Here is an 11,913-nt window from a genome sequence, read left to right as displayed (position 1 = left end):
ATGCCACTTTATTCAAATTTTTTGAAAGATCTGTTAACCAAGAAGAGCAAGCACATTCATAGTGATGATATTGTTGTGGAAGGAAATTTCAGTGCAGTTATTCAAAGAATCCTTCCACCGAAGCACAAGGATCCTGGGAGTGTCACAATTTCCTGCTCTATTGGTTCTGTGTCTGTTGGAAAAGCTCTCATTGATTTGGGGGCCAATATAAACTTGATGCCACTCTCCATGTGCAGTAGACTTGGAGAGTTGGAGATTATGCCAACGAGGATGACACTGCAGTTAGCAGATCGCTCCATTACTAGGCCTTATGGCGTAATTGAAGATGTTATGGTTAGAGTGAAGCATTTTACTTTCCCCGCTGATTTTGTAGTGATGGATATTGAAGAGGACATTGAAATTCCCTTGATCCTGGGACGTCCCTTCATGCTAACAGCCAGTTGTGTGGTAGACATGGGGAAAGGTAAATTGGAATTGAGCGTGGATGGCCAGAAAGTTACATTTGACTTATTTGAGGCAATGAAGCACCCAAATGATCATAAGGCCTGTTTTAAAGTAGAAAAGATGGAAAACGAGATAGATATGGTAGCTAGAGCCATGGTACTGCAGTCTCCACCAGAAAAAGCACTGAATAACACTGTAGAATGTTTGACCATGGAAGAAGAAAAAGAAGTGCAGACTTGTCTTGAAGAATTAGATGATGTAGAGGAAAAACCTGCTGGGCATGTGGTATTTGAAGGATTGGAAAATAATAGGCCAGCAGAAAAAGCTAAAGTAGAATTGAAGACCCTTCTTGAACATCAAAAGTATGTATTTTTGGGGGAAAATGAAGCCAATCCGGTGATCATTAGCAGTTCTTTGAGGAAGGAAGAGGAGGATCAACTGGTGAAGGTATTGAAGAAACATTAGGCAGCCATTGGATGGCACATTTATGATTTGAAAGGAATCAACCTTTCTTATTGTATGCATAAGATCAATATGGAACCTGACTATAAGCCTGTGAGACAACCACAAAGAAGATTGCATCCGGTTATGAAAGAGGAAGTGAGAAAAGAGGTGCTTAAACTGCTGGAGGCAGGCCTCATCTATCCAACTTCGGATAGTGCTTGGGTTAGTCTTGTGCAGGTGGTTCCCAAGAAAGGATGCATGACAATGATAAGGAATGAGAAGAATGATTTAATTCCCACAAGAACTGTCACTGGCTGGAGGATGTGTATTGATTATAGAAAGCTGAATGAAGCCACCAGAAAAGATTATTATCCACTTCCCTTTATGGATTAGATGCTTGAAAGACTTGCTGGACAATCATTCTATTGCTTTTTAGATGGATATTCTGGCTACAATCAAATTGTTGTAGATCCAAATGACCAAGAAAAGACAGCATTTACTTGTCCCTTTGGTGTGTTTTCCTATAGGCAAATGCCATTCGGTCTTTGCAATGCTCTTATAACTTTCCAAAGATGTATGATGGCGATTTTTGCTGACATGGTGGAGAAATGTATTAAGGTGTTCATGGATGACTTCTCCGTCTTTGGTTCATCCTTTGATTGCTGTCTATCAAATTTAGAGAGAGTGTTGCAACAATGTGAAGAGACCAATTTGGTGCTTAATTGGGAAAAATGCCATTTCATGGTACAAGAAGGTATTGTGTTAGGCCACAAGATCTCTGCGAGAGGAATTGAAGTTGATAAAGCTAAGATTGATGTGATTGAGAAGTTACCCCCTCCTGTTAATGTCAAAGGAGTGAGAAGCTTTTCAAAGATTTCCAAACCACTCAGTAATTTGCTTAACAAGGACGCAGTGTTTTTATTTGATGAAGACTTTTTGCAAGCATTCAACGCCCTAAAGACCATCCTAGTGTCTGCTCCTGTGATTATAGCTCCAAATTGGGGTCAAGAGTTTGAACTAATGTGTGATGCAAGTGATTATGTTGTAGGAGCTGTCTTGGGCCAAAGAAAAGGCAAAGTATTCCATGCAATTTACTATGCCAACAAGGTTCTAAATGATGCTCAGGTTAATTATGCTACCACAGAGAAGGAAATGCTAGCAATTGTTTATGCATTGGAAAAGTTCAGGTCATACTTGGTGGGGTCAAAAGTAATAATTTACATTTATCATGAAGCCATCAAGTATTTGTTGAATAAATCTGATTCCAAGCCTCGGTTGATCAAATGGATTTTGTTACTCCAAGAATTTGATCTAGTTATCAAAGACAAGAAAGGATCTGAAAATTTGGTAGCTGACCACTTATCAAGATTAGTCAATGAAGAAGTAACCCTAAAGGAGCTAGAAATAAGAGATGAATTCCCTGATGAATCACTGTTTATGGTGAATGAGAGACCATGGTTTACAGATTTGGCTAACTTCAAGGCAGCTGGAATCATTCCCAAGGATTTGACTTGGCAATAGAGGAAGAAATTCTTACATGATGCTCGCTTCTATATCTGGGATTATCCACATTTGTTTAAGATTGGCGCTGGCAACCTTTTGAGAAGATGTGTAACAAGGGAAGAAGCCAAGGACATACTATGGCATTGTCATAACTCACGATGTGGAGGGCATTATAGTGGAGACAAGACAACAACTAAAGTTCTACAATTAGGATTCTTCTGGCCAACACTTTTCAAAGATGCTCATGAACATGTCATTCACTGTGATCAATGTCAAAGGATGGGAGGAATTTCTAGGAGAAATGAAATGCCCTTGCAGAACATCATGGAAGTGGAAATTTTTTATTGTTGGGGAATTGATTTCGTACGCCCTCTTCCTCCATCTTTTGGAAATGAATACATTCTTGTAGTTGTGGATTACGTCTCCAAGTGGGTTGAAGCAGTGGCAGCTCCGAAGAATGATGCTAAAACTGTGGTGAAGTTTCTGAAGAAGAATATTTTTGCTCGCTTTGGAGTGCCTAGAGTCCTAATAAGTGATGAGGGCTCTCATTTTTGTAACAGCCAGCTGCAGAAGGTGTTAGGCCACTATCATGTCACACACAAAGTAGCCTCACCTTATGACCCACAAACAAATGGCCAAGCTGAAGTCTCTAACAGGGAATTGAAGAAAATCTTGGAGAAAACTGTAGCTTCCTCGAGAAAAGATTGGTCAAGCAAGCTAGATGATGCATTATGGGCTTACAAGACTACATTCAAAACACCCATAGGCTTATCACCATTCCAAATGGTTTATGGAAAATCTTGCCACCTACCTGTGGAACTTGAACACAAAGCATGTTGGGCTCTGAAATTCCTTAATTTTAATGAGTCCTTAGTAGGAGAAAAGAGGAAGTTGCAACTCTTGGAGCTAGAAGAAATGAGGATGAATGCCTATGAGTCTTCAAAATTGTACAAAGAAAAAGTGAAGGCTTATCATGATAAGAAGCTGCTCAAAAAGGAGTTCAAGCTAGGACAGCAAGTGTTGCTATTCAATTCAAGATTGAAATTATTTCCAGGCAAGCTGAAATCCAAATGGTCTGGACCTTTAATCATCAAAGATGTCAAGCCTTACGGGGCTGTGGAATTATTTGATCCTCAATCAAAAACTCTAGACAGAACATGGATAGTAAATGGTCAGAGATTAAAGCAGTATCATGGAGGGAATATTGAGAGGATGACCACTCTCATGTATTTTCAAGACACATTAAGTAAGATGCGTCAAGCTAATGACGTTAAACGAGCGCTTACTGGGAGGCAACCCAGCCCTTTTTAATTTCATGTTCACTACCTATAGTTAGGATTACTTGTTTGTGATTGCTTGAATGATCAACATGTTTTGCATTTTGATTGGGGTTGATTAAGCTTTTTCTGAAGCTGTGGATGGAAAAATAACTTAGAAAATTTTTTAGTCATCCACTCGCTCAGCGCGCCCTGTGCGCTAAGCGAATCATTGTGCATGCGCTAAGCAAGTCATCTCTCGCGCTAAGCGCATCAACCCCTATTCATTGGCTGATGGGGCCTCGCTGAGCGAGTCCTGTGCACTAAGCCCAAAAACCTCTCTGGAATTTCATCTTTTGGAATTGGGCTAAGTGAGTCATCTCGCTAAGCGCATAGCTTCATCTTGCTAAGTGCCCCAGTTGCGCTAAGCGCAATTTCCTCTCTATTGGACCTTAATGTGAATTGGGTCCAACGAGTCAGCCCGCTAAGCCCAAATCTCTCGGGTTTGGAATTGTGCTAAGCGAGACCATCTCGCTAAGCGAGCCCCACTACCGCATTAGGAAGCATTTAATTCGCTAAGCCGGTCCATGGCCCGCTAAGCGAGAGTTGCAGACCAATCAGAGCTGCAGAACTTGCTAAGCACGTAACCTTCGCGCTAAGCCCAAATCCTTCTCGGGTTTTCAAATTTTTGAATTGGGCTGAGCGAGATGTCCCACTAAATGCATGAGTTTGAATTCTGAAAACTCAAACGTCATTGAGTGTTCGCTTAGCGAGTGACCCGCGCTAAGCGATGCAGTCAAAACTGCCAAAAATAAGGCTTAACTGCCTTGGGCAGTTACTTTTGTGCAAAATTAAAACATTTTCTCTAAGCATTTTGGCATTCACCCATCTGCACTGTGCTCACACTGTCTCTCTATTTCTTTTGCTTCCTTTGCTTCATTTTACTCAGCAATCCAAGTAAGTATCCCTTACCTTACCTTTTAATTTTCGTTTTTGAAACCTTAGGATAGAAAACATGGTTAAGGTTAAAGCTTTGATTTGGTGATTGATTCTGCTGACATTAGGTCAGTTGTTTGAAAGCATGTCCTTAGGGGTTTAATTTCACGCACAGTGTATATAATTTTGCTGTGATTTGATTAGGTTTTGAGGCCTAATAGGGGCCTGTGTTAGGGGGCTAAAAAGCCCCAATTTTTCTGGAATTTTTTATGCTTTCGCTAAGCGAGTTCATCAATTTTTGTTGATTTCTGGGTTTACGGATGAACTCGCTAAGTCGGCCTTGTTCCGCTAAGCGTGTTCATCATTTTGTTTGAATTTATGATTTTTTGTATGAACTCGCTAAGCCATTGCAGTTCGGATTAAGCATGTGTTTAAATTTCCAGTTTTAATTGTGTGTTCGTATAAACTTGCTAAGCCGGCATGCTGCGCTTAGCGAGTTGTGTTGCTTGGGTCAGAGTCTAAGAGGCTTTTGGTCTTCTGTTAGTGGCTAAGCGAGTCAGTCTCGCTAAGCCACCTAGCCTTTGTTAGTGGATAAGCCTGGGCTAAGCGAGTCAGTCTCGCTAAGCCTAAGGCAATTTAGTTTTCTAAGTTTTTGTTCATGTACTAAGTGAGTCAGTCTTGCTAAGTACAATTTCTTCTCTGTTTTGGAATTGGGCTTAGCGAGCCTGCTCGTTAAGCCAATTAAGTTCCAGTGGTTAGTTTGGGCTAAGCGCCTGATGGTGCTAAGCCTATGTAGTGTGTTGTGCTAAGCGAGTCAATCTCGCTAAGAACAATTAGCTCTCTATTAGAGAATAAGGCTTAGCGAGCCATGCTCGCTTAGTTGTTGCACTAAGTGCGCCCTACGCGCTAAGCGAGTGCTGTTATTTTCATATGGCGCGCTAAGCGAGTCAGTCTCGCTAAGCGCCCAATCTGTTTTTCTGTTTTATTTTTCTGATTTCAGTTTGAAATAAAACCTGTCTAACTTGATTCCTGTGATTCTTTTTGATGCAGATGGTCTCCAGAAAGAGGAAATCCACTGCCTCCCGGCCCCAGGAGCCTTACAACACCACCAGATTCATCTTTGAGGCTGCTTGGGAGAAGTATTCCCAGAACGTTCACTCCCGGAACATCCTTCCGGAGAGGAACGTTATTCTCTACGGCACAAAGTATGACGAGTTCCGCAGGGAGCTCGAGAAGCGATGCTGGCATAAATCCTTGACTAGGTAGATGGTTGGGCACATAGATGTAGCCCTGGTCAAGGAGTTTTATGCGAACCTCTATGACCCAGAAGACAAATCCCCCAAGCAAGTCAGAGTGCGGGGGAAGCTGATCAAGTTTGATGCCGCTTCTCTAAATGCTTTCCTGGAGACGCCACCAGTTATTCAGCCAGGGGAGCAGTACACTTCTTATACCATCTTCTGTCGGACGTACACATATCCTCAGGAGCTTGCTTCCAAGCTTTGCATTCCAGGGCACAGATTTGTTTTGAATGCTGAAAGGGTGCCCCGGAAGCTCCTGAGGAAGGATCTCACTACACTAGCCCAGACATGGAGTGTGTTATCATACTCCAACCTCGCCACCACTTCTCACATGTCCGATCTAAATATGGACAGGGCGAGGTTAGTCTATGGGCTAGTCATAAAGATGGACATGGACTTGGGCTCGCTCATATCAGGCCAGATCTCACAGATGGCCCAGTCCAACTCCTCGCAGCTCGGCTTCCCATCTCTCATCACCGCCTTATGCGTCGCCCAAGGAGTTATCTTAGACTCCCTCACATTTGAGTCCTAGAGCCCTGCCATTAAATTGGCATACATAAAGAAGAATTGCTTGAACATGGATGATCCCACAATCACTTTTCCAGGGACCCGTAAGGCAGGGGCTCGAGTATTTGAGGCCTATCTTCTTCTGCTCCCCCTACTTCTGTTTCTACACCTCCATCTCCTTCTGCTCCAGCTCCACCACCATCAGCATCAGTTCCAGCACCCTCCGGCACCTCCGCTCAAAGCTCAGAGCTCACAGTGCCAATGTTGCAGAGCCTCCACCATGGCTTATGCCTGGTGATGCAGAGTATTCATAATCTGGCTCAGCATCGGCCCATTATCAGCATGGAGGACTTTACAGCTCAGGTGGCCTGGCTAGGAGTCCAGCCTTCTCCTTTGGGGGGAAGTGAGGCTTCCGCAGCTCAAGAGCCTCAGCCACAGCCGGAGGCCACTCCAGAGACTACTCCACGGTTCACCAGTCACTACACCGGTCTTGGAGGTCTCAGAGGAGGAGGATGGCGCTGCAGACACAGATTATGCAGCAGACATGGCAGCAGCACATAGCACCTAGGATCCATGGCCCACAACAACTCAGGACACCCCTCAGCCAGCCCAGGATGCTTCCTCCTCACCTCAGGACGAGCCTTCAGTAGCACAGGAGGAGCCATGGCAGGATCTTTATTTATTTTTCTGCTTTTGATATATTTTATGTTCAGTTTACGCTTTTAGTTTTAGTTTTATGTTTCAGTTTATTTATTTAGTAAATTTGAAAGCTTGTTGAACAGTTTACAGTTTTGATTGATTATGCAGTGGTTTGCTTTGATATGAAAATTTTGTGTTTGTGTATGATTTGAATTGATCGATTACATGGATTGAGTGAATTGTGATGCGTAGATCACTTGCTTTGAATAAGTATGTAGTAATTAGAAGAAAAAGAACATGAATTAGGGGCATGAATGAAAATGCTAGTTGGTTTGACAGATAAATTGTGAAGGTAATCATTAGCCACAACCCGGTGAGTTGTGTGATCTTAATTGTGAGAGAACGACTAGCATTGGGTACCGATTTTTGCATGAATCTCTGAATACTGAATGAATGCATGAATTTTGGAAATGATGAAGGCCATGATTGATTGAAATAGCCACTTAGCCAAAAAGCTTACCATGTTCATGAATGATGAATCCCTTGCACTCATGTTGAGCTTGTTTTTGATTGATTGAGCAAAACCTTGAGCCTGTAAAGTCATAATCTCCATCTACCTTTTCTCAGGTTGTAGGAGAGCATTATGGTTCAAAGAAAATTTGCCCCAAATTTGGGGGAGATTATTGGGTGATGACAAGAATGGTAAGACAAATAGCAGCCACACAAAAATTTGTCAAGAAGCAGTAAATAAAAGCTGGTAAAATAAAATTAAAAAAAAGAGAAGAAATTTCAAGAATAAATGTTGTGTGGGCTGTTATTTGAAGCTAAGTGCCTTAAATGTAAAAGGCAAGTAATTGAAGCTGGAATAAAAAGAAAAGAGTTGATCTAAGGATGAATGCTCTCCTAGAACCTAAGCTTTTGCATCCTAGAAAAACCATGAATTGTTTGCAGCCCAGCCTCATTACAAGCCTAGAAAGTCCTTTGGATTCAAATTGTGTGTTTGTAATTGTATGTCATGAGATGAAATTCAAAAGTTGGGACTTGTGTTGGTTGTTGATTGAGAAATTGTCTAAACACTTGTGCTTGAGTGAAACAGTGATCGTGAGGAATTGGCTTGATGAACCTTCCTTGATATTTGTCTTGCTTGCTAGCTTATTTCACTTGTGTGTCTTAATAACCATGTTCCTATCTTTGAAATTCTGCATATCTCTATGAGAAGTTGTTGGTTGAAAGCATTGCTTGCCACTTGTGTTCATGTGATTGAATTCTTTAGAACAAACACAATTTTGAATAACCACTGTGAGGCTTGAGGACAAGTGAACTATTCTTTCTTTGCTTGAGGACAAGCAAAATTGTAAATTTGGGGGAGTTGTTAGTCGCCATTTACGACAAACTTTTGTATTGAAAAGCATTATGAAATTTATGTCTTTTCCCCAATTTATAGTTCTTTTTGTAGGTTTGTACATATTTTTATGTTTAGTTTAATTTTTATGCAATAGATATTCCCTTCATTGTGAATTAATGTGTTTTCAACTTCAATTTCAGATGAAAAGATAAAGAATAAGAAGGTTGCAGTAGCTGGTGTCTCGCTAAGCGAGGCATATGCGCTTAGCGAGCAACATCCGCTAAGTGAGACATCAGCTCGCTTAGCGAGTCAGGAGAATTTGGAAGAGAATTTGCCACACATGCACGCGCTAGCACACCATCAGCTCGCCCAGCGAGTCATTTGTCTCTTTTGGCGCCTAACGCGCCTGACTCGCTCAGCCAAAAATCACTAACTCGCGCTTAGTGCGAAAATGGCGCTAAGTGAGCCTTCGAGGACAAAAAGCCCTTAAAAGATGAAGTTGGCGTAAAAAAAAGAGTCTTTTGAGTCTTTAGCTTGTGAAAGAAGAGAGATATACGCGAGAGACGCAGCAGGGCAAGGGAGCACCAAAAACCTTAGCTTTCAAGAGAATTCTAGGTTTTAGAGTGATTTCTAGGTTCCTAGAGGTGGAGGAGACATCCCCACCACTTTGTAATATGATTTTTGCTTCCAAAAACCCCTATTGTAGTTGAAAGGTGATAACTTGCCATGGAAAGCTAAAGCTTTTGTTGGGAATTTCTGTTGAGCCTTGATGTAAAAACTCTTTACTATCTATTTAATGTTGTTGTGATGTGTTCATTGCTTCTATCTGCATTTAATTACTGCATGCTTGTGGACTGATCACCCATGTGTTTGTAAAGTTAGGATTTTTAGCATTGGGAAATGTTTTGAATCCTTAGAACTGGATAGAGCAGGGCTAGATAATTGTATGTCTGGACATGAGACATCTACAATTCGTTTAGGCTAAGTTTGACGAGACATCCGAGAACGAGGTTTAAATAGAATTAGTCCATTCACGCGAGGAATCAGTGTTTGGTATATTTGCCCTTAGCATAGAACATAGAAACAACCTTAAATGGAGAAAAACCTTTAATTGCATCAAGTTACTCAGTAGAAAGACCCAAAGTTTTAATCATCTGTTTATCTTTCGCATTTACATAGTTAATTTTGTAGTTATCTTTAGAATTGCAACTATATCCTGTTTTTATTTCCATTTCATGATGTTATACAAATGTCTACTTATTGAATGAACACTTTTCTGAATGAAACAAACTCCCTGTGATTCGATACTCGGTTCTTACTATTTTATATTACTTGTGACTCAACACACTTGCTGACAAATTTTGTAGTTGTCAAAGAGCGGAACAGTGTTCAACAATGGTAAAGAATCACGTGGCGAGTTTGATGCAAAAATCGATGAAGGTTTATTTCTAGGATACTCATTTACTAGTAGGACATATAGAGTTTTCAATAAGAGCTCATTAAACATTGAAGAATCTATCCATGTTGAGTTTGATGAGACTAATCCCCCAAAGGAAGGAAATGTGCCTTTTTTTTATAATGATTTAGGGAGTCCAAGAGAAGAATTTTCAAGGAGTGGAGAGGTGGTGAACAATAAACCATGAGAAAGGCCTTCATCTCAACAACATAATCTTCCTAAGGAATGGAGAGCACCAAGGGACCTCTCTAGACAACATCATCAAAAACATAGAAATGGGAGTAACTACTAGACATTCTTCGAACTTATTTTGTGAGCATACTGAATTTGTGTCACAAGTAGAACCCTTATCTATGGAAAAGACACTCAAAGATGAGTTTTGGATTATGTCAATGCATGAGGAGTTGAATCAATTAAAAATATGATATATAGAAATAATTGGTACCTTATAATAAAAACGTGAACATCATTGGCACTAAATAATTGTTTAAAAATAAATTGGATGAACATGGTTTGTTCACTAGAAATAATAAAAAGGTAGTAGCCAAGGGTTATAACCAACAAGATGGTATATACTTTGGTAAAACCTAAGCACCAATAGCTAGACTAGAGGTCGTAAGATTGCTACTTGCTTATGTTTGTGTTATGGATTTCAAGTTATATCAAATGGATGTCCAGTGCTTTCTTAAATAAATACATTGAAGAGGAAGTTTATGTTTCCCATTGTTAACAAATTGGCAAGTGTACCAATTTTATTGCAAGTAATAAAGATTAAAACGGAAGATCAAGTGTCGAGTCCACATGGACTTTGTTTGTACTTGCGTTGATAAATACCCAATTTGTAAGCAATAAAATAAGTAGAACAGAAAATGAATTGTGAGTGTGAAATTTGAGGGTAAAAGAACAAAAGAAAAAGATAACAAGAAAATTAAACAATATCTTAAATGCAAAAGATGAGTTCAGAATGTGATAATGTTGAGGCCTAGCATGCATAACTACCTTTGATACATTATTAATCTTTTTCTCTATTAACTGCTTTTACAATTTCCACCCACATCTACTAATATGCTTAACCCTGATCCCTCATGATGAAGAGCCTAATTTATGTATTCTCTACCAAATCCCTTTGCAAAGATGGAATCATAAACAACATTAAGTATAAAGATCTATGCAGAGGCATAACAAAGTCACTTTATTCCTAGCAATGCAATGTTGAGATGCATTTTCCCAATTCTTTAGACATTAACATTCCCAATGAATAACCCCTAAAAACATATGCATGGATAGCCAAACCACAAAATAACAATGAAAAATAGAAAAGAACAATATAAATTGAAATTGCATTAATAGATAAAAAGAGCAGTTACATTACAAGGGGCTTTGGTTGCTAGGCTCCAACTGAGGGGGTTTAGCCTCTCACAGCCATGAGAGACTTTACACTTCAGAGGCTAATGGAAGAAAGGGTTGGATGACTAGTAGTGAGAAAAAGAGGAATGACTAAGAAAAGAGGTTTTCCCCTAAGGGATAGGCCCAGGCCTTGGATAGCTCTGAGACTTCCTCTTTTTCCCTTCTGCTTCCTCCTCCTTATATAGGCTCCTAGTAGCTTAATTTTTATGCTAAATTTACGCTTAGCATGAGATTTCACGCTAAACACACATTTGGGCTTCGTTGTGGGCTTTCTGCGTTCTAAGTTTGCAGTGCGTGCTAAGCCTGCAGCACGCACTAAGCGAGCTGTTCAATTCTTTCAACTTTTCTTCAAGGTTGTTTCTTCCAGTTTTTGCATCAACTTTTCCTCTAAAGCACTCGAAATCTTCTTTTTTAGAATTCTGCTAATAAAAAATTGCAAAGATGTTTAATTTCTTCATTATTTCCTTAAAAACAATAATAAAGTAAAGAAATCACACCCATTTATTAGCCACAATTAACTATCAAATTAACTCATATTTCGCAATTATCACTCATCCTCCCAGTTTTGAGGATTACTAAAATCCAAATCATGCATACAAGTTTAAGAAAACTCTTTATGGACTTAAACAAGCATCAATACGATGGTAAGAGAGACTTAGCAATTTCCTTTTGAACAAA

At 40.1% G+C, this 11,913-nt stretch overlaps 1 protein-coding gene across 1 annotated transcript; it reads left to right on the top strand.

Moving 5' to 3' along the window:
* LOC121173143 (uncharacterized) lies at window positions 1-909 on the top strand. Its single transcript, XM_041007200.1, has one exon. The coding sequence runs from the start codon at window positions 1-3 to the stop codon at window positions 907-909; it is 909 nt and encodes a 302-aa protein (XP_040863134.1).
* Window positions 910-11,913: the final 11,004 nt, after the last annotated feature.

The sequence above is a fragment of the Glycine max genome, chromosome 12 (genome assembly GCF_000004515.6).
Source record: "Glycine max cultivar Williams 82 chromosome 12, Glycine_max_v4.0, whole genome shotgun sequence".
Taxonomy (NCBI): Eukaryota; Viridiplantae; Streptophyta; class Magnoliopsida; order Fabales; family Fabaceae; genus Glycine; species Glycine max.
This window is presented reverse-complemented; position numbering and strand designations above follow the sequence as displayed.

What these genes read in the sequence shown, in the direction of transcription:
- LOC121173143 (XM_041007200.1), top strand. Translation starts at nt 1, where the DNA reads ATGCCACTTTATTCAAATTTTTTGAAAGATCTGTTAACCAAGAAGAGC.